General features: G+C 34.9%; 1 protein-coding gene across 1 annotated transcript in view; it reads right to left on the bottom strand.

Annotated features, from left to right (window-relative positions):
• Positions 1-7,772: 7,772 nt before the first annotated feature.
• The window catches only part of LOC150089643 (solute carrier family 75 member 1-like), a 170,217-nt gene continuing 154,041 nt past the window's right edge, over positions 7,773-23,948 (bottom strand). The window contains exon 13 of the mRNA XM_090368709.1: positions 7,773-7,976. Within this exon, the coding sequence (XP_090224835.1) occupies positions 7,911-7,976 (66 nt within the window). The 3' untranslated portion in view covers positions 7,773-7,910. The remainder of the gene's footprint in view (positions 7,977-23,948) is intronic.

The raw sequence follows: 23,948 nt of genomic DNA, 5'->3' as shown, positions 1-23,948 counted from the left end.
TTTTTTTTTTTTTAATCAAGGCATAATCTTAAATTACAGAGGATTTATTTTTAGAAATCAACCACTCAATTTCCATTATTTTGAAAAAAAATTAACAGATGGTGCTGACAATTCAATATATATACTGTATATATATACACTGTATATATATTTCACTACCAACAAAAATAAGTATTAAGGAAAAAATGGCCACCTCTCTAGATCACTGCTTCTGAACCAGGGTATCACACAATAATTCCCTCCCAGATTTAAAAAAATTGGGTATGGCTTGAAACTGAATTTCCATTTAGAGAGCTTATGTTTCTTAATGATACTGACATTAATTATAATTAAAAAATATAAAAAAGTAAAATAAATTACCTTTATTGATACCAGTATCTAAAAGTATGATATACAATCCTGCCATGGCCAGGGGTTAAAACCAAATTTTAATATTGAAATTAAAAACTTCTTGACATTAATTCCAGGGGCTCACATCTGGTGAGTATGGGCTTGGCAAACCCAGGGTCCTGAGCTGGATATCATCATTCTTCTCTTTCTTGCCGATTCCTTTCTACTTCTGACACTCTCTCTCTACTCAGAATTTTTTTTTTGCTGGTGAAGCATAAGCCTGGCTTCCTTGCACTATATGGCTAGTAATAATTGTACTAAATAAAAAAATTCCTCATATAACGAAAATTTTGTTCCAATTTATGTACAATCAAAAAACACTGTTAAAAATGTGAATTCCATGGATGGCCTTGAGCATGTGAAGAGGTTGAGACATCAACTAGGTGTGTTAACACATGAAAAAGATTGAGTAGTAGTACTCTAGATTGTGTTATTATTTATGATTTTATAAGCAATTTTATAAATATAAAAATGTGTTTTTTTTTTAATCTTCAGTTAAGCTAATTATTAAACATAGCTGCTAAATGTTTAATTACAACACACCTGAGATCTAATTAACATATAATTTCATTAAATATTTTAATGGCACAGAATATAATAATCTCATTTATCACAGTAATGTTCCAAAATAAAAAAAAATTAAAACAGCAATCTAAATATAAAAAGTAAGAAAACATTTCACCAAGTAAAAACAAATCACAAAATATATAACTATAAACTATATATGATTCTTTAATGGTGTTTTCAAGCAATGAATATATATAACTTCTGAATATTCATTATTAACTTTGAAAGCAAATTGCTTTTACCAGCTTGATTTCCATGTGGCATTAAAACCTGTGATCACAAACTATGGAGGAGGGGGCAAGCAGAAAACTGACCTGAACATGGTTTTTATTTTTCAAAATAATCACCAAAAACATATAAACACTTTGTCAAATTCTGGAAACCCATTATGTAACATAGCATCAAAAAATGAGTTTATGAGTCTACAAATATGACTTTTACAGTATTTTTAGGCTCAAAAAAAAATTATTTATTGTTCTACAAAAAAAAGGATAATTTATTTATTTATTACATTAATAATAGAACAAACACAGTGCACAAAACATTGCATAAAAATGTAGTCAAGTAGATATAAAAGTAGTATAAAAAAGATGACTGCTGCAATAACCAATGACAGACATCGTTTTCAACTTTGACATCATCATCAAAAGAATATCTGCCACTAGGCTTTTGTTTATGTATACCAAACAAATGGAAATTTCTAGGAGCTAGGAATAAGATCAAGCTGTAAGGAAGGACAATCAAAAATTAGTACCACAAATTAATAATCTCTTTGGTCTCTTTGGCTGCATATGGCCTTGCATTGTTGCAACAGTAGCATTCCATATCTCACTAGCCCAGCCATTTTCTTCTGTGTCCCTAACTTCTTTTAGAAGTACACAATACAATACTTCATTCATGGTATCTGCAGGATTTTAAAAATTCACAAGAAGAATGCCACAGTCACATTAACTTCCTTGCTGATGGCACAGCCTTAACTTTGTTGGGTTGAACCTGGATGCACATTTGGGTTTCAGCTGAAAGTGGTGAATCCATTAATCCATTTCTGATGATACAGAGATTGAAAATGATGTAAATGAAAAGGTTCAAAGTTCAATCAATGAACATATAATTCTTGATTGTACATCAATAGCTAAAAAGATTATGAGAAGGATTTACTTTACAATGACACCTTTTGAGCAACGTATAACCAAGTTTTAACTAGCACTGAGTTACAATTCGTTTTCCTCATTTCTTATATACACTCAAAATGATGAAATTTAACATGCAAACATTAAATTTTGTTGTAAACAAGTGATGAATTTTATTGGGTGATATGACCCAGAAACCAAAGTTCAAAGCTTCCAATGGAAAATGGCATCATCTTCAACAAGACAAAAGAAAGGCATAGCAGTCAAAATCACATGGTCATACTGATTGCATATTTTGACAAAGGAAATGGTGTTATCAGATGTGAGGTGTCACTATTAATGCAGTATACTATAAAGAAGTTTTAAAATGGTGGAGAGATGTAATTCATCATAAACAACCTAAAAATGACAATATGCTTCAGTTCTTCACCACTGCAATGTGCTGAGTCACATATTGCTTGCTATGTGGAAATCTTTTAGTGGCAAAAACATTCTTGTCATGCCATGCCTATCTTATTTTCCAATTTGGCATCACACAACTTTTGGCTATTCTCAAAATTAAATCAGGGTATGAAAGGAAAATGATTTGAGTTGATTCAAGATGTCCAACCAAACACAATGGACTACCTCTAAAAGGCACTCACAAAAGAAGACTTCCAAAAATGTTTTGTCAGTGGCAGGCATGATGGAACAAGTTTATGGTTACAAAAGGAGATTATATTAAAGAATATTAACAATGTAAACATTTATCATTGAATAGAATTAAACCAAACATTCTGATCAAACCCTGTACATCACTGATCATAACAGCAACCAGTCTTTTATGTAGAATTTCATAAAAGCATATGCTGAAAAAATAAATGCTCTGTTTATGTCAGTTTTCTGTTTGTTTCTTTTCTTTTCCTTACTGACTTTCCCTTGTATAAGTGTACACAAAATCTCTGTGTGTGTGTGTGTGTGTGTGCGTGCCTGAATCCTTTTACATATTACCATTTACTGTAAGAGATATGTACATGACCTAGTCAATACAATTAATAAAGAGTGAGGAAAAACTTATGAATCATTTCAATCAAAATTATATGTTATTCTGCACAAAATTTTACATATGTATATACACTCAGTGGACAATTTATTAGTATACACTCGTGTGAAAGGAAATCCTGCTACAAGTGATAATAAAACTGTTTATGAGCTGAGGCTGAGTTATGAAAAGTATAATGGGAAAGCAACATGACTGTACAATGATGAAAGACTATCAGTATCACCACAACAAATGGAATTATCATGCACATTATCACAAGCATACAAGGAGTAACTCATGGGGAAAAAAAAAAAAGATAAAAGATTAATCAGTTCAAAATATGTGAGAGTACCAGAGGCTTGTCAAGAAAATTCTTTCAATTTGAAGTGTCTTGTTTTAGTATTATTCACTGACAGTAGATGGAAATTATTTGCTACAATTAACCTTCCATCACATTGCTTGCATCTTAAATTTAACAAAAACACTTGTCTCATCTGTAAGATACCACTTTGTTTTAATTATAAAAAATAAATTTTTAGATTTTTTTATTCCACTGAAAAATGATGATATGATTTACTAAACTCAATTAAAAAATACTGGACAAAAGTAAACATGAGAAACCAATAATGATAATAAAGTTTTTATCATTTTTTCTGAATTTCCATGGTGGCTCATCCCGCACACCAACACTCCTCAGACAGTTGTGTGACATCTGGCAGATGTAACATAAATATCTGTATATCTGCATTTTTGTCAGCTGTTTCTTCACCACTGCAATGTGCTGTGGTGAAGAAGAAGAAGCAAAACCAAAGCTCTATGGCAAGATTGGACACATCTTATCATCTCACAGATACCATGTGGGAATGGGGGTTGCCTAGAAGGAAGAAAGCTGCTTTTGCTCACCTGACATGTTTTAAATGCCAAACAAAAGTTTAATTAATTCACAGTATATCAAAATGAAAACAGAAAATACTGTATAACCAGTTAGAGAATACTGGATGGAAAGAGTACACAGGAGAAATTTGATTTCTTTTACAGTTTAAAAAAAAATAACAGAAACATTTTAAAAAGTGGAATTGGTCAGACACCACATAAGTAGTGGAAGATTAATGTTGCACCAGGTAAGGCTTGGTATAGGCAATGCTAGATATGCTGTCCCACCACAATTTATCTATCAAAACAGGGATGGACTGCTGGGTCAAGTCTGGCTTGTGGGTCCTTTTCATTCAGCCCACAAAAAGGTCTATCAGCTGAACAGTGGTAAATTTCCATTAATTAATTTCTGTTAATTTTTTCTTAACTGCACATCTTTTAATTATAATTAAATATAACTTTACTTAAAACTAAGCCCTGCAAAAAAAAAAAAAACTGATGCTACACCTTTATTTCTTATTCCACAATAAAATTTTAAACTTCCATGACCTGCACACCTTCTGACAAACTATTTTTCCTGTCAATTTTCTGAATTTATAGTGGGACAATATCCTCTTCCCCTCAATTATCTATAAAACATCTCTGTAGGGTATAAATAATGTAATACTGAAAATGAGATCATCAATCGTCTAGTCTAATAAGTTAAAAAATATAAGGCCCAAGGTGTCGAGAAAACAACATACAGGTCCTCTTATAACATGGTTATTAGGTTTCTGTAAGACGTCGTGTTGTGCGAAACTGTTTTATAAGAGACTAAGGTAAAGTACAAAAAGAGGGATTACGTTCCAAAACCTAACAAAAATACACTATTTCGTTAACAAAATGTTAACAAAAATATGCCATTCTAGATTTTGTGTATCTTCTGCTCTCTTTAAAAAAATCCATAATCTGAGTTTGTTTTCTTTTGCTTGATAAATCCTTGTGAATTTCATCATATGAAAATAAGCATTTTTGAAGCTCTCTTTTGAATTTTGGGCTCCTTTCATTCAAGAATCTGCATTCAAAAAATAAGATTCTAATTGCTCGGCTAAGCGTATGCCTTCCCATACGCTTTTTAGTGTAAAATTTGGAAGTTTAGAATTTTCATCTGCGATATCATCATCTGAATTGATTTGACCTCCGATGCCTTTTCCACCAGATCCCGGTGTGCCAGCTTATTTTTCTACCAGTAATTCTTGAATATCTTCAGTAATCATATCTTTTTTTATTTTTTTTAGGAGCATCGGCTACTTAGGCCATGTTACTCCATGTATACTGTCTGTGAATTGTGTGTATCCTGAGGTTGATTTTCTGGACAAAAAACCAGAGTTTCCGGGAGAAAAAACCATGCTACCCTCGCTGTTGTTGTTTGGGTTTTTTTTTTAGGAGCATTAGCAACTAAGGCCATATTGCTCCGGGGATATGCGGTGGTCATTCCCTGACCTTTCCGCATCCTCCATATTTGATGGTCACGGGCTCAAACACCGGTCTAATCAAGAAGCGTGTGCTATGCACTGCTGCTCCTACCCACATGGCTACGGAGGCACCTGCTACCCTCGTGTGAGCCCAACTAACTCAGCCACATTGTGAAAAAGACCCATAAAAATTCCTCCCTTTATCGACGGGATTTGAACTCGGGTCTTTTTCAGCCAGTGTGGGGAGGAGGACGATTCTATGAACTGTGCTACCCACGAGGGGCTGCAGTAGTCATATCATCAAAACCTTCACCTCGTACGGATGTAGCAAGTTCTACTACCGCACCGATTCCATTTTCTGCCGGTTCGACCGTATTTCCTGAATGAACTGACTCTGGCCATACACTTTCCACACATTTAACATTGACGGTTTTACTTCTTTCAGCGCTAAAGCTTTGATTCTGATACAATCCACAATTGAGAAATGTTTCCATGCATCCATTACTTCAATAGATTCGGAATCAATTTTTTCCAAAATCCATTGTAACAATTTTCTGATGGAATGAGTTTTAAAGGTGGATATAATGCCTTGATCTAACGGCTGAATGAAAGAAGTTGTATTAACCCAGTACAACTGTGGTGGTAGGAACAACTCCAACATTTGGATGACTTAAATCTTTTGGATGGCCTAGTGTGCTAACCAATAGTAATAAAACTTTGAAATCTAGATAGATTTTTCCACAAGTTTAACAAGCACAAGTTCAATAGCACAGAAAGTAACACGGGAATTTCCCAACAAAAAAAATACACGAATTTCTCAATAATTTTTTTTTTTTGACTAGAGAGTCAACAGCAGGGATACAAAAAGAGTGGAAATATTGAAAAATTACATCCAACATAATAGCAGGGTTTTCCTGGCACAAAAGCTCAAAAATACTCTGTTATGCAAGTTTTACCAAAATTCTCTAACCATGTTATATAAGTACCATGTTGTGCAAGGATTGCCGCAATTTATCAATCATGTTAGAGCGAAACCATGTTGTAGAAACTGTGTTATACGGGGGTTGTCTATATAGCCATCATCCCACATGAGATCCTGATATCCCCTCCACAGTGATGACTACTGCCAGCAGAATAATACATCAAGTCATCAGATCTGGTTTCAGAAGCATAGCATGCACACTGCTGAATGTACTGAAGGAATGTACATCTAATGAATCCATGCCAAGGTAAACCTCTGGCATTCTCGGGAAAAACAAAAGTGCTATACGGTACTAAGAAATTATCCACCAAGTGTATAAATCTTAAGGAAAATACCTTAATTAAACTACAGCCAAGCCTCTTGGAACCAGTTGGCTTTTGGATTGTGCAATTTGCCAGATTACAAAATTGTTACAGAGGAAGGAATATATTTACCAGAATTATTGAAATTGTTCAGACAGAAATATATTTATATGAACAGATTATACTTGCTATAGTTTCTATATTTATATGCAAATATATATATATATATGTATATATATATATATATGCAAATATATATATATATATATATATATATATATATATATAAAACAACAGAAATCACTTATAACAAGAACAGAAATAATACAAAATTTTTAGAAATCTTCAAGTACCGTGTTAATAGACTAGAAAAGAATAGCGAAAGCTTAAAAGTTAAGACTAGAAAAGAATAGCGAAAGTTTTAAGCTTTCGCTATTCTTTTCTAGAACAGAAATAATAAAAATCATAGTTTCAGCAATGATTCAATGTTAAAATAACTTGAATCAAGGTTATAGGAACAAATAATTTCCCTGTATTTGCAATGATAAAGCATGTTATTATTAGTCCAAGGAGGGGTTATACATGAGCTGAACAAACATACACAGGAACTTATCCTTGACCATATAAGATATCTTCTTTGATAGTATAGTGTTAAACAATTAGAGAAAGACACTAAAAGAAGAACAAAATTGCAAGATTTATCAACATTAAAGTATATATAACAAAATTAAATTATGTATAACAAATTTCACACAATTCTTAAGTGAGAATATAGTGGTTTCATCACTCATTCCTTGTTTGAAATGGTCTGGGTTTAAATTATGTCAGAGACTAGGAAAGCAATGGTGAACTTTTTCCAACCTACTTGCCAAAAATAAGTTGAATTAAAAGTAGAAAATTTTTGTGTGCCAAAGAAAAAAGAAAAACTGTCTAAAATTAGTAAACAGTCTACTGATATTATAAAAAGATTACTTGAAACTTTATAAATGAAAACTTTGTTGCATAATTTGTCTGACAAATACATTTACCATTTTCACTTATAGGTGAGGCTGACAAACCATAAAACAAATCTATCTTCAAACAAATAGTACTCTTTCTAAGTATAAAACATTGATGGGTGGATACATGGCACACGTCACTGTTTTTCCATCCCTGGACTAGCGAATTCTTAAAAGTCTCTTCAATCAGAGACTATAACCAGTTTATCTCAGGTAAAGAATGTTGGGTTTCTGTGGGAGCTATTCCACGTTTTTCAACCTGCAAAATGCAAATTTGCCCATGAATAAGCATATACATGCACATGGTAAAATAATATGTAGAAGCATATCAGTTTGGCATGTATGACAAAGATTATTGAAGCACCAAGGAACTGCCATAACCAACACAAACACAAAATTAGGCAAGTTAAAAATAAATTTTCTATTTATACTACAGGACAACCATATAAGGTCAAAATAGTTCACAAGACAGAGTAAATGCAAGAACGTCGCCATATTTATTAATCATGTACGCTTTAACAAACTGCGTTTTAGTCACTCAAACATCCATACTTCTGTATCCTTGCACCCGACCATGGTCACCATACAGTCGAAAAGAAAGTATATTAGTTAATGTAAAAATTTTTATATTATTACTTTTACTGTTTACAGAGGAATGGGTTAGAAAAAACATGATATGCTAATAAATTAAGTACAGAATTATTAGGTAATGCAAACCTTTCTGAGATCCCATTTCCTAGATATGCTCAATTTTTTAATCATATGTATATTTCAAATTTATTAAAGTCATTATTAATTAGAATTTATTTAAGCTTGGCTCTGAAGAAAAGTTAATCATATATGCATTGTTGAGCCTCTTGGCTTGAAGCATACCCTAAAATTAGTTTTTTGATGTAGCTGATTTTTCCAACAAGCACATTCAGGGAGTGGGGATCCAAAAGGTTAAAAGGTTCAGTATTAGCCAACAGTCAGTAAGAATTAAATTTCAGAGGTAACAGCTTTTCTGACATTTTAAGAATTAGTGAATGCAAGACAACATTGAATGGCACTTCTGCAAAAGTTCTGGGTGCATAAAATATTGATAGATTTTTGCTTCCAACTATGACATCATTTCTTTCAAAATTCTCTCAATACTTACTGCATTATGCATAAAACTCACTCAAGTTCTTACATTCTCAAAAAAAAAAAAAAAAAAAAAATGCTGAATTTGCCAAATAAAAATTAATAATATAAAAAAATACAGAAAGAAGTTTTTTTATTATTATTATAAAAACTTCAAACATAAAAGCTATTAGAACTTTTAGTATACCATGCATGGGTTGAAGGTTGAGAAGGTGAAAAAAGAAACTTGACTTTAGATTTGAATTTCTGTAGGCTGTAATTTTCAGGAAACACATGTGAAGAAAGACTATTCCAGAAAACACAAGTTGAAAGAATAAATGAGGAAGAAGAAAAGCTGGTTCTGTGAGTTTGAAGCTGGACAGTAAAAAAATGCTGACTAGTTGTGGCACATGTTCTGACTGTTAGGAAAGTTGGACTGGAGGAGTTGTTTCAAAGAAAGAAAGTCAAAGAATTCTAAGTGATTAGTGGAGTTGGGAGAATGATAGAGGCAAGAGATGTCTTAGACAGAATGGGATAGAAGAGATTTTAAGCCAGAGAAGATTGAAATGATGAAATTTCAAATTACTAAGTCTCTGATGTGCACAATTACCACCTTTGAAGCAAAACAAATTATATATCAAATAATTAGAACAACCAAATGAGATGAGCAGTAGCTGAGTGGGTCAAAACGACAATTGAGATTCTGTCAATAAAAGTAAAGAGGGGCTTGGTAAACCAAGTGGATATGGACATAATTAAGACTGGAACTTAAATCACATATATTTATAAAAAGAACGAGGAAGCTTTCTTAAGCCACCAGTAGACATTAGTATTAGCCATATAGTACAAGGAAGCCACAGGCTTTTGATACCCTGGCTGAAAAAAATAAATAAATAACAAAATAAAAGTGAAAAATATAAAAAATAACTGTTTTTTTTTCTTCCTCATGCAAATCCAGACAACTTATGAATACTCCCAAGTTGTCCACCTCAACTATCCACACAGATAACTTATTCTAGTAATTAACTAGCTGGCTAAAAGAAAATTTCCTACAATCCAGTCTAAATCTCTTTCCTAGTAATCTGAATTTATGGCCAATATTTCGTAGAATTGTTAATAACAGTGAAAATTTTGCCTTCATTCATTTTACTATCCCCTCTGATAGCCTTATAAGCCTCAATCAGATCCCTTCTAAAATGCACACTGCCAAGCCTTGTAGCACATATATTCAGTGATTTTTTTTTATTTTTTTTTGATTTTGGTAGTTGTTGGCGCATCGGCTTCTGTGGCCATATTGCACCTCCCAAGGTTTTTACAGTACTTTGATCCAAGCCCGAGGCGGGAATCGAACCCGCGACCTTTGGGTTGCCGGGCAGGTACTTTACCCACTCGGCTAGCCCGGTCGGCCATATATTCAGTCTTTTCATCCTTTTGCAGACCTCAACAAGTGGATTGCCCATATTTGGACTCTATCAAGAAGCATAACATCTTTTTTAGATATAGTCTTCATACCTGGACACAGTCTTACAACTGCCTTATACAGTGAGATTATGGCCTCCCTATCTCCTCAAGCAAATGTTCAAAACATCGACAGGATGCCATAGGCCTTCCTTGTCACCTATCTGCACTGTTTGGAGAACTTCATGTCTGATATCATAACTCCCAAATCCCTTTCTTTCTCTACTTTTTTAATTTAACCCCTTCAAATGTATAAGTTATTTTTGGATTGCTATACCAAAAATAGCAAGACTTTGCATTTCACTGAATTGAAATAAGTAAGCAAGCAAGCAGCCATTATCAATCCACTGCAGGATGGAAGCCTCCTCAACAATTCATGTTGAGGAAAATAGACCATAATCTGCCACACTGGTCCAGTGCAGGTTGGCAGATAGACCGTATTTAGCAGTCAGAGGCTTGAACCCCGGTATACTCAAATAGCGTGTGCTATTGCACTCGCGCTCCTGACATTATACTAGTCTAAAGAGTAACCATTAATCACAACTCTCTGCATCCTGCCCTGCACCCAATCTACTTTATGCCCATGATTTTTACCCGTGATTCCAAAACTTTCCAGCTTACACAGTAACTTCTAACAAATAGATATTTATTTAAAGTATACCCAGTATAAAATAAAATAAAATATTTCAGTAGCTTTCGGAACTCGTGTCCCTTCGTCAACTGACAAATTTGAATACATTACAAGCAAAGTGTGGCACGTTACTCATTCGTCATTGTTGTAGCACGGACGTGTGCTGCCTTGCGCCAGTGATCATCCATCAATAAAACGGTTGTCTCCAGGATTGGATGTATACGCATGCCTTTCTGGCGATTTAGTGCCTTAGGGTTGTTCATTATGTTTAGTGACTCTAGCCATAGGCGGTGGCGAAAGTGTCGCGCGTGGTCCACTATCTCAAAGTCGCGCTTGGGGTCAAGATCGTGGTTGGTAGCCCAAAAATGTTCTGCAAGCGCGGACTGGTCAGTTTCGGCAAGCCGGATTGCTCTGTCGTGTTCCGTGAGGCGATCCTGGAGACGTCTCGATGTCTCACCTACGTAGCAACTGTTACAGGCCCTACAGGTGATACGGTACACTACATTGCTGCGTAAGACAGGTGTGACAGGGGTCTTCACACTGGAGACAAGTGAACGTAGGTTCCTACCTGGTAATTGTACACATTTGATGTTGTAACTTCTCAGGATCTTCGAGATACGTCCTGACACTCCTGGATAGTACGGAATGTAGGCGGATGATATGCCGACTTGCTTCGGAGGTCTTGGGTTGGAAGTAAGTTCTTGTGCCTGTAACAAGCATCTGTTTAGTACATGGGATGGATAACCGCATCTGGTTAGGTCCGCCTTCACACGGGAGATCTCGTTACGTCTAATTGTGTCGGTGCTGGAATGGCTCCAGGCCCTGGAGAACAGGGTGCGGGCAGTGCTATTGAGATGGCTTGGAGCGTGGCCGGACCCGTAGTTGGTGAATTGACCGCACCACATGGGTTTGCGGTATACTGAGGTCTCTAGATGTGGGCCTACGCGATGCACTAGCACGTCCAGAAACGGGAGCGAACCGTCCACCTCTGATTCTACGGTAAACTTGATGAAATTGGATAGAGAGTTGAGGTATTCTAGTAGTACGGTTTCAGAACCACGCGGTATTATGGTAAAAATATCGTCGACATATCTACACCACGTTGTAATAGGTGTAGGTGGGTTCTGGTGTATCTGCTTCTCCAGATCTTCCATGGCGATGTTAGCTACTACGGAACTGACAGGGGCACCCATAGCAGTGCCATGTACTTGTTTGTAGAGTGAGTCTTCAAAGGTGAAGATGCTGCTAGAGAGGCATAGGTTGAGGGCGGTACAGATGTCATCAGTGGATAGTGACGTCACTATCCACTGATGACCTAGTGACCCCAAGCGCGACTTTGAGATAATGGACCACGCGCGACACTTCCGCCACCGCCTATGGCTAGAGTCACTAAACATAATGAACAACCCTAAGGCACTAAATCGCCAGAAAGGCATGCGTATACATCCAATCCTGGAGACAACCGTTTTATTGATGGATGATCACTGGCGCAAGGCAGCACACGTCCGTGCTACAACAATGACGAATGAGTAACGTGCCACACTTTGCTTGTAATGTATTCAAATTTGTCAGTTGACGAAGGGACACGAGTTCCGAAAGCTACTGAAATATTTTATTTTATTTTATACTGGGTATACTTTAAATAAATATCTATTTGTTAAACTATGGACCCCAGTACTCCAGGCCCATTTGTCACAGTAACTTCTCATATACGACTGAGTCAAATACATTGCAAAAACCCAAATAAACAATTTTAAAATTATTTCCTAATTTGAACTCATGAATAACTATCAAAATAACTAAGTTAGTTGAATTTGATTTTCCCTTAACAAAACTGTGTTGTGTAGCCTTCAGAATTCCATTTCTAAATGTCCCAATACTGCACTCTTCATCATTGCTTCTAGAATTTTCCCTATTACTGAAATCAGATTATGACTGACCTCTAGATACTCACTTTGCTCTGAGAATTACCTTTATGTATTGGTGATACAGTTGTCCTCACAATTAACCTTAACCCTCTGACATTAGAATTCATAATTCTAATGTAATTCTAATACTATTTAGTGTATTAGAATAGTCAGAGAATCCCTGAATGCATATGTATCATTAAGAAAATGTAGTGAAGGAGATAAAGACATTTAGATATTTAAATTTAGACATTTAAATATTTTTATAACCTTAAAATGGCAGGAAATATTTTAAAATTGTTCACTTTTTTTGATGCCACCCTTATTTTTCAATCTAATATTAATTCAATTAATTCTAATATTATTTCAGTCTAATAATATTTATATTAAAAACAATTTTTTTCAAAATACATCCCTCTCTGCTGCACTTCAAAAGTGTTTTTTTAACATGTTAAAAGCCTGCATATGGGTGTTATTTTCACCATTTGCAAGCAAAACTTGAAAAAAAAATAAAAATAAAAAAATCTGCATTCTTCAATGATATGACAGACTCGGGCAAATCTCATGGACAACACCTGAAGCAAGCAAGCACTGTTACTAGGAGACACCATGATCAAACAGAAGCTAGTGCACTTCAACAACTAGATACTACAGATGCAGGCCAATTTAAAGATTTTGCTTTTCAACATGATAATAATAATTATTATTCTTATTAGCTATATGATGCAAGGAAGCCTGAGGCTTATGCTGCACCAGACAAAAAAAAAAAAAAAATCTGAATTACCCCGAGAGAGAGAGAGAGAGAGAGAGAGAGAGAGAGTCAGAAGCAGAAAGGAATCACCAAGAAAGAAAGAGAAGAATGATGATATCCCGCTCAGGACCCTGGATGTGCCAAGCCCATACTCACCAGATGTGAGTCCCTGGGGTTGATATATATAAAGAATAGGCTTAAGAAAATGTTTTTTATTTATTTATTTATTTAGTGGTCAAGCTTCTTTAATAACAAAGAGATTAATGACACGGCTTGAATACAAACACATTAATTAAGGAATTCATAAAGTGACAGTATGTCAATCATATAGATTTTGTTTAAATTAGAAAAAAATGGCTTTGGAATACTCTACCACACAGTTAATGGTATAACACACTCTCTCTCATCATGTTCTTCAAGATTAGTGGATATATGCCATCAATACTAAGAGCCTTATCTGCCTTTAACCTTCAAGTTTTTCAAATAAAGTCATTTGTAACTTGAATATTTACACAGCCTCTCCTCACTACAATAGATCTTTTATTTGTAAAAAGATCACTGTGAAGTACCTGTTCAATTCAATAACATTAGCTGGATTATCTAAGACTTTTTTGCACCCATTACATAAGGGTTCAATCTAATTCATTCTTTGCTTTTATATTCACATATGTGAACAATTCCTTGTCCCCACTGTTTGCTCCCTTAGGCAATGATGTCTCATACTCAGCCTTTGCTGACCAACCTTTTTCTGTGGTACTATTAGAGACCACCAAGATCATCTTATAGCTGTCATAGGCTTCAGTGCTTTCACTGCTCTGTAATTATCCCATGCCATCTCTTTCTGCTCTATTAGATTGGCCAGCTCTGTAAACATCCATTTTGGCATCCTCCTCACACTATCCTTCTGAATGGTACATATGCATTCATGGATTCTGTGACTATTATTTTAAAGATATTCCATAATTCTAATGCATTAACCCTTCCCTCTGCTATCTATCCAATAGGTAGAGGCCATGTAACATCAAACTGCCATAGTCCCCTTTCTGAAATTAAACTACATACTTAACAACTACAACCTGTTTCTTCATCTTCTAACCAAGGACTGCATGATCAGTTTCTGCTAATGGTTTGCACATTGTGAACCCTATAATGCCATCTGGTTTTTGGGAAGTGATCAGGTCTAGAATATTCCTAACCCTCTTTTTTTTTTTTTTTTTTCTAACATGCCAATCACAAACTAAAATCACCCATAAGACATTCACACTTGCTTGCCCATTCCATCTACATGTAGAGGCTCTTGTCACACATTTCACAATCTTCTAGTCAGCAGTACATTCCTACTTTTATTTTTCCCTTTGCATCCATCTACTTCACACCACACAGATTCTATGCTGGCACACAAAGTTCTGAATCTGGGAAAGCTTCAGTTGCACTCAAGCTGCTTTTGATAAGAAGCATGACCCATCAACCCTAACACCACATCTATCTTGTCCATCCTTCCTAAATACATTATACATACCATAGTACAACTCGTCATCCCCTATTTTTGGTTGACACCATGTTTACATTTGCCCTAGCATACAACATTAGATTTCCTAATCAGCTCAAATTCACTCATTTTATTGATGATACTCCTGACATTAACTGTCAATATTATGAAGGTAACTGAAACCATGTGGTATTAATTTGTCTGTAGATTTGCCTCAAGGTTTATCTTTTTGTAGGATTATGGGAAAAAAAACTTGAGGGGGAACCCCATCTCCAACTGAGATTAAGTGGGACTGAGTCAACTGTTCTTTGGCAAGGATGTACAACTTTTCTCTCCTGCAATGAGGCAAACTGACAAAGGAATTGCATGATCATGTTATCAAATTTTCAACTTTGTGAAGATAAAGCATCCTTTAATCTGGTGGTGGCAGCACCCCACTAATGGCAAACAGTAGTCTAGCACCTGACAGGTGCCAGTATTTCTTTTTCTAGAAAACTTTTTTTAAGCTTTAACATTACCAATATTTCATATTTTCTTGATGAATTGCCACAATTTTTGTATTTAACTTTTTATTTTTTAATCAAAATATTTAAAATAAATATTTTTAAAATGTTTGAAAAAATTTGTTTTAAAAAAAAAAAAAAAAATAGTAATTCAGCTAATAATTCAGGAGCTACTGCAATAAAAATTTGGCTATATTCAGGAAAGTAAAAATATTTCAGACTTTTAATCACTGACTGGCCATTAACTCAGAATGTCATTTTGGAGAGGCACTTGTCAGGGCTACAACTGCCAGGTTAAATAAAGCAAAATGACTTATGACCTCATATTCAAAAACAGCAAAGACAGAGATCTGTCTCACTCTTTATCATTATTTATAGTTCACCTTCCAGTACCTGTTCTCTCTTACAAACAAAGTAAACAAAAAAAGAAATAAAAAAATGATAAAACAAAAATAAAGGTCCTAACTTCATTTCTACTTGCAAAGTCAGGCAGCATTCATTTTGAATACTCAAATACATTTAGGCTTTTCCCAAAGTATATTATACGACTTCATATTCCTGGAATTCCTCATTGTAAAGTGGGAAAATATGAAAATTTACAGTAAGTATTTCAAGTGGCCGGCAAACAAAGGAAATGCAAAAATATACATCTAACAGTTACAATGTATAAAGTCAATAAAGCACATAGAGTGCAAAAGTAATTGGCTAATTAATTTTTTTTTATCCTGGAAATGCAAATGTTATATCATGTTTAGCAATGTATCACAGAGGTGCAAACTGAAACAATCAGCTTTAAAGCTCTGAAGAAAATGAATGCCATACTAAAATTAAATTCTTATTGAAGAATATACCTAACATTTCCAATAGAAAAAAAGAACAAAACTGGAGAAACACTTAAAACATTTCTGAATGATGCTGAATTAACTTATAGTTTTACAAATTTGATGAGATTCATGGTCTCATCAAATACTATTTTCATTTTTACCAGAACATTTGCATTTAACCCCAGGGGCTCACATCTGGTGAGTATGGGCTTGGCACACCCAGGGTCCTCAGCTGGATATCATCATTCTACTCTTTCTTGGTGATTCCCTTCTACTTTTCACTCTCTCTCTCTCTCTCTCTCTCTCTCTCTCTCTCTCTCTCACTCTCTCTCTCTCAGCGTTACTTGGGAACTTTTTTTTTCTGGTGCAAGCATAAGCCTCAGGCTTCCTTGCATCATATGGATATTAATAATAATAATAGTTCAACTCCAAAAAATTCCACATTAACAAAAAAAAAGTGAATTATCTCTGTTGTACTTTTAGTATTAGCATTAGTAGAGGCATATGATGCAAGAAAGCAAGCTTATGCAGCATCAGCCAAAAAAAAAAAAAAAACCTTCCACTTCACCCCTCCATTCGTTCGATATACCTGTCCAGCTGAGCCTTAAATTTATTTAGGCTATCAACCTCCACAACAAGGGATGGAAGTCTGTTCCACCAACCAACTACCTGCTGGCTAAAGGCAAATTTCTGCACATCTATCCTACATCTGTCTTTCCTCAATTTGAATTTATGCCCTCTCAGGTGATTATTCTGAGCAAGAGGAAGTATCCCATCAGCATTGAGCATGCTCAAACCATTCAAGGCTTTATACACCTCTATCAGATCACCTCGCCGGTGCCTAGTCTCCAGACACTGTAATTTGCAAAACTTTAGCCTTTCTTTGTAAGAGCAACCCTTTGTTCCCCTTCTCTGTACTCGTTCCAGCAGCTCTACATCCTTCTTGAAATGAGGCCTCCAGACCTGTATATAGTACTCAAGGTGTGGCCTGACCATTGCCTTATACAACAGAATTATCACCTCCTTATCCCTGCTAGAAAAATTCCTGTATATCATTGACAATACACCATGAGCTACTCTTGAAGCCCGTCTGCACTGCTCAGAGAACTTCATATCTGCCTGCACAATTACCCCCAGGTCCTTTTCATTCTCTACCACTGTCAGTGTAGAACCACAGAGTTGATACGTTGCTCTGGGGTTGCTGTTTGTAGTACTTTATGTGTAGTACTTTACATTTGTCAATGTTAAACTTCATTTGCCACCTCTCAGCCCATCTGCTCAACCTTTCCAGATCCTGTTGCAGCAGCATAGCATCAGTAGTGTCCTTAACTACCTGCCAACCTTTGTATCGTCTGCAAACTTGGACATTAAGCTTGATATACCATCATCAATATTATTTATAAATACAGAAAACAATAATGGACCCAACACTGAACCCTGAGGGACTCCACTAATAACATTAGTCCACGATGAGCAGTGTCCATTGATTACCACTCTGTCTTCTCCCCCTCAACCACCCCTTTATCCATAGCAGCAATTTGCCTCCAATGCCACATTGCTCAAATTTGTGCAGCAGTCTTCCATGTGCAACAGTATCAAAAGCCTTTCTAAGATCCAAGTATATAATATCAAAGTTATTCCCTGCATCCAGCTCTTTTGTGACTGCATCATAGTATCCAGTCAAATTGGTCAGGCAAGACTTCCCCTTAACAAAACCATACTGTGTCCGAGCTATAACTGAAGTCTTGTCTAGATGATCCTGCAGTGCTTCTTTAACCAGTGCCTCCATTAATTTTCCTGGAACAGAAGTTAAACTCACAGGTCTATAATTACTTGTGTCAGCCTTTGATCCTCCTTTGTGAATTGGGGTCACACTTGCACATCTCCATTCTATGGGTACCTCCCCTGAGTCCAAGGAAGCTCTCATAATTATGGCTAAGGGTTTGGTTACTTCCTTTGCTGCCTCCTTTAATATAACTGGATAGATCCCATCCACCCCGGGTGCCTTTCTTGTGTTTATCTTCAACAGTTTCTCCTCCACTTTACTCCCAGTTATTTCAAGATTCTGTAGCTTACTGCTAGAGTTGAATACACCTCTGGCATTCCCCTCGCTGAATAACTCCTCATGTGTGAATGTCGATGCAAAATATTCATTTAGTTTGTTAGCTACCTGAGCAGGATCATCAACAGTTGACCCATCAATATCAAGTGGACCAATCTGATTCATCCCCTTCCTTCTAGAGTTTACATAAGCAAAGAAATCTTTGCTGTTTTTCTTTGCATCCTTTGCCAAAGATTTCTCATAATCTTTGGCAAAGGTTACTTAACATGATAAACCACATTCCAGTTGGACATCTATTGAATAATTATATACAATGGGATGAGATCAATCTTAAAGAAATGTTCAATGAGTAGATAAATTTTCTTGAGATCTTAATAAACAGTGGAATAATATTTTATTGCATATTAAAGTTTCATCGCATATTTTATTTTGTAAATCAGTTTTTTGCATATATTATTTTACAGTGTAGTATCGTTTGGTACATTTTATAATTTTCAGTATTAAACCATTATAGTTAAACAGTTGGTGTATTTGTTTTAAATTCTGGATATGTATTACTCTCCCAACCTTAGAGGCCTTTTTGAAGATGTTGTCAGTGTTTATGGCCGTACAGTTTAAAAAAAGGTTGTTGAGAAAGGAGGCGGAAGCCTCTGAAAGCTTCAGTCAATGTTTTATCGCTTTTAATTTTATTGTATTTTAAATATTTTATTTATATTTTATTGTATATTAAAGTTTCATCGCATATTTTATTTTGTAAATCAGTTTTTTTGCATATATTATTTTACAGTGTAGTATCGTTTGGTACAATTTATAATTTTCAGTATTAAACCATTATAGTTAAAACGGTTGGTGTATTTGTTTTAAATTCTGGATATGTATTACTCTCCCAACCTTAGAGGCCTTTTTGAAGATAGTGGAATAATAACAGACTGAAACTAATGTCATAATATTCCTACCAAAAAAAAAAAAATTCCCTAGCATTCCTTCCTTCATTCAACAATATAAAATATACTGAATGCTTTCACCCTATTTATTTATGGAGTTATATCTAGTAGAATTTCATCCTGGACTTACAATATGATCAACAAAAAATTTGCTCATTAAAAGAAATACACTTTCTTTTCAAAAAAAAAAAAAAAAAAAGGGAAATGTTCAAAGTAAGTTAATTTTGCTACATCTGCAATGCAGTAGTTGAATACAGGTACCACCACAGTACATTCACTGGGTGCACAATTTTACCAACCAGTGTGCACTGACCACAACTAAAAACTGCTTACCTAAAGGAAGGGAAATAAGTATAATGAATACAGGTTTTAATTTTATAATGAATGCAGAATGAATACAAAAGAGAACATGAAATGCAGACCGGGCTAGCCGGGTGGATAAAGTGCCTGCCTGGCAACCCAAAGGTCGCGGGTTCGAATCCCGCCTCGGGCTTGGATCAAAGTACTGCAAAAACCTTGGGAGGTGCATTATGGCCACAGAAGCCAATGCGCCAACAACTACCAAATCCAATCCAAGAACATGAAACAGAGAAAAGAAGGATGAAAAAAAAAAAAAAGAGTCCAAAGCTAAATACTAAGTATGCACACTTCAAAGTAACAGTATTATTTTTTTTTTCCATCATAGTTAAAATTTAACTATCCAGTCAATAACAGACTGTACAGTTAAGTTATTTAGCAATTTCCAAAACACTTAAAATTAGATTCAAACATTCTTCTCAAAACACAGCTATAAAATTCAGAATCCTCAAAATTTATACATATTATAAAAAAAAACCCTGATGACATGGTTTTGAAGGCAATACAATTTTATCAATTAAATCATCATCTAAAACATTGTACTTTTATGTGTATTTCCTGATGCTGGATAAACCTAGTGAAGAGTAAGAGTATAAGAATAGATCTTAAAGTATGATAAATATATTGCTTGCATATAAATTCTTATGCGTTACTTTTTTTGTATGTATTTAACTTAACTTTTAATGGAGTAAGTTTCTTGAATATGTCTGGACCTGTAGTAGTGCATTTTTATATAGCAATGGGCTCTGTGGAGTAATTTTCTTCATGAAAAGTAATTTTCTTAATAATTTTCTTCATAAAAATGAAAATGTTGTACATAAATATTAATCTGTTCTTATTTTGACTTTGTTGTCAAGGGAAATTATTTCAAAAATAAAATCAAATTATAAAAAAATCCCAAAAAAATATAAAAAGAATTCAATGATTCAATTTCATCAACTTCTGGATTCAAATTAGAGCATTTCAATTTTTTAAGCTGAAATAAGACAACAATGGCTGACAGGTATGATCTCCTCCAATTTTAAAATCTATTTTCATGTCTACAATTACTCAGAAACACTGATGGGAGATGGCAGCACTTGGAAGATTATTATTATTTTTTTTAATAGCTATATGGTGCAAAGAAGCCTGAGGCTTATGCTACACCAGCCAAAAAAAAATTCCCGAGTTACTCTGAGAGAGAAAGAGAGAGAGAGAGTGTCAAAAGTAGAAGGGAATCACCAAGAAAAAGAAGAATGATGATATCCAGCTCAGGAATGGTGTGCCAAGCCCATACACCAGATGCGAGCCCCTGGATTTGTAAAGTTCTTTGATGTGCTATTTGAAATGACCTTGAAAAACATATATACAGGTTGTTTCAGTAAAATATATCACTGAGATATATTTTGCCTATTTTTAGGTTTAGGTTTGTCAGACAGTTTGTCATTTTTTAGCTAAAAATTTGTAAGTTGATGTTAAAATTGGACTAAGCATTACCATTTAGATTTTATGATTTCTAAATTAAAACGTTGCCTGAATCAACAGTTTTTTTCCTCAGTGGGATAACCATCATCAAGTTTAGTCTAAAAACATCTTCAGCATACCTCTCAAATGAACACAAGCCAATTTTATTTGAAGAAACCAAAACACTAACAATGTTAAGGTTTAGTGATATGACTAAGTTTAGTTATTCTTCTAATACAATATATATGCAAGGCAGTAATCTTACTCTGACTGGGCAGTATACCAAGTTCTGTGATCAACTTGTTACTGAGTATCGGAAACTGAGGATCTAGGAGTTCTGTACTGCTTGTGATGCTCTTTTAAGCTGCACATAGATTCCATCACCATCATCATCTAAATCTGTTAATACTCAGTGCGATAATAAAATCAGTCCATGTCCAGCTGGATTAACTTAATAACCTTTGTCCTACCGCAGCAAAAAATTTTTAGCCTATAAATGACACATGCTGGTTGACTTAGTCCTATATTGGCAACTTCATTCATTCAGAAATCATACAATTGGCTCCCTACTTACAGGTTACATCATGAAAAGGAGAAAAGTAAACACATCTGGAACTGCAGTCGATTCCACACAAGCCTAGCTTAGATGTGGGGGAGGAAGGTCTCCTCCTCCTCGTTAGATCGCCTCAAACCTTTCGGTAACTCTGGATGCAGATTCCATAACCTCTAAAGTGTCTATTGTTTAATAGGCTTTATCAAGAGATTTTCTAAAGTACTGCAAAATGATAACGGTAATACTAGAATTATTCCATTCTTCTGTGCTGTATATTCTGACTTGTGCCGTTCCAATTTCCAATAAGTCAATTAGACTTGTTAGAAATTGGAAGTTAGATGGTATTCCTATAGAATAAATAACTTCCATTTCCATGCAGATGTAAACTTTTGTTTTGGTGTTGCTGACTATACTAAGCACTGCAATATGTATTTCCCTCTGTGAGAATCCACCACTCTTGTGAGCCAATTATGAGATGCGATATAGATATAACATGCATACCATGATAGGTGCAAGTTATTCTGAAGCCTGTGGAGACCAGACTTAATATTAAGTGAGCAGGCAGTCCTATTTCAGTATACTTTCAATGAATATATATATATACACAGTGCTTTTTTTGGGATGGTACACAATGGTATGGCATACTGGCACCATTATTAACAGTGACGTGTGACATTTGGAAGCAGTGCACTTCGAAATTTGTAATATTCCGTAAACTTTATTCACATATTTACCTACTATTCATATAAATTTAAGATTATTTACCTAAATTTGCATTTTTCACTGCCTATTGTTAAGATATTTTCTATATAAAACTGTATAACCATTTTTATAATTCTAAATTACTCAGTCGGACCTCTGTTTAACGAAGTCCTTTTATAGTGAATTATTTTGAATTCCCCTTGGAAGTTACATTTAAAATAGTTTCCGTTGAGCAAAGAAAATTTTCATATAGCAAACAGATTAGGAGAGAATTAACTCAGTATGCAATGTTAGCATTTCTGGCCTTCAGGCAATTAGTGCTGGTGCACAAATTAAGAGAGGGAAAGGGATTACCATTCTACAACTTAGTGGTACCTGGTAAAACCTATCCGACCACCTGTCTCACATACGTGGAAGTCGTGCTGGTCAACAGTGAGCAGATCAAGGGGTATTCCCAATGGGCTCTGGTTCACCTTCTACTGCGGTGGTGTCCAAACTTTTCTAGTACAGGGCCATATTCAAAAAAAATTCAAAGTTAGATTTCTTTGTGTGTTACATTTTCCATATCTTGTTGCTTGTAAAAGTAAAATTGAAAATATTCGAAAATTTTATTAAGTACAATATACAATTACATTTACTGAACAAAACATTTAATGAGAATTTTTTGAAAATTAACAAAAGTTAAAATGCTGTTTTAGTTCACTTTCCGGGAGCGCCGTAGGTTGGACACTGCTGTGAATCAACTGTAAGAGCCTCGTTCGAGAATTAGGAGAGATTGATTTTCTTTTACCCCGACTTTCTTCCCTATCTCTGTTTACATGGTCACAGTTCCTGAATATCCGAATGACACTGACATTTTGGCCAGTTTCAAAAAAAAAAAAAAAAAAAAAGATCAAATTTAAGAACTAGTGACAATACTGATGACGAGAGAAGGAAAATTAGGACAACAAAGGTATTAATCCTTCTAAACATGAATTGTTGCATTTGGTCAAAATAAAGTTAGAAAATTACAGTTAAATGAAAGAGATACAATTCGTGGATTTCAGGAATACCTAATTGAAAAGGTTGTGGAAGAATTGAAGCATTTGATGGACGCTCTGAGTACGATACCAATTTCATCGAGTGAATGTGAACGAGGATTTTCACAAATGAATCTGATCATCAGCCCAACCAGAGCTTCGTTGATGACAAAAACAGTTTCTTCATTACTGTTTCTTAAAATTGTAGGCCCACCACTGACCCGCTTCGATCCAGAAAATATGTCAATTGGTGGCTGCTTCGGAAATTCATTCATCAACAGACACAAACAGTAAGAAAAGAAGTCGGCATAGGGTGTCGGATGAAAACTTAATAAAAATTTGGAATATTCTACAAAAACTTTATTATGAAATTACTTTTTCTTGTTATTTATTTTTACTTATTTTTAGGGTCCGTAGTCCAATGAAGGACCCTTATGTTTGTTTGTTATTTAGTTTTTCGGAGCATTAGCAACTAAGGCCATATTGC

This window comes from Mastigoproctus giganteus, chromosome 2 (assembly GCF_048544385.1).
Source record: "Mastigoproctus giganteus isolate SK-2022 chromosome 2, ASM4854438v1, whole genome shotgun sequence".
NCBI lineage: Eukaryota > Metazoa > Arthropoda > Arachnida > Uropygi > Thelyphonidae > Mastigoproctus > Mastigoproctus giganteus.
The sequence above is the reverse complement of the archived record's forward strand: the minus strand, read 5'-3'. Positions and strand labels throughout refer to the sequence as shown.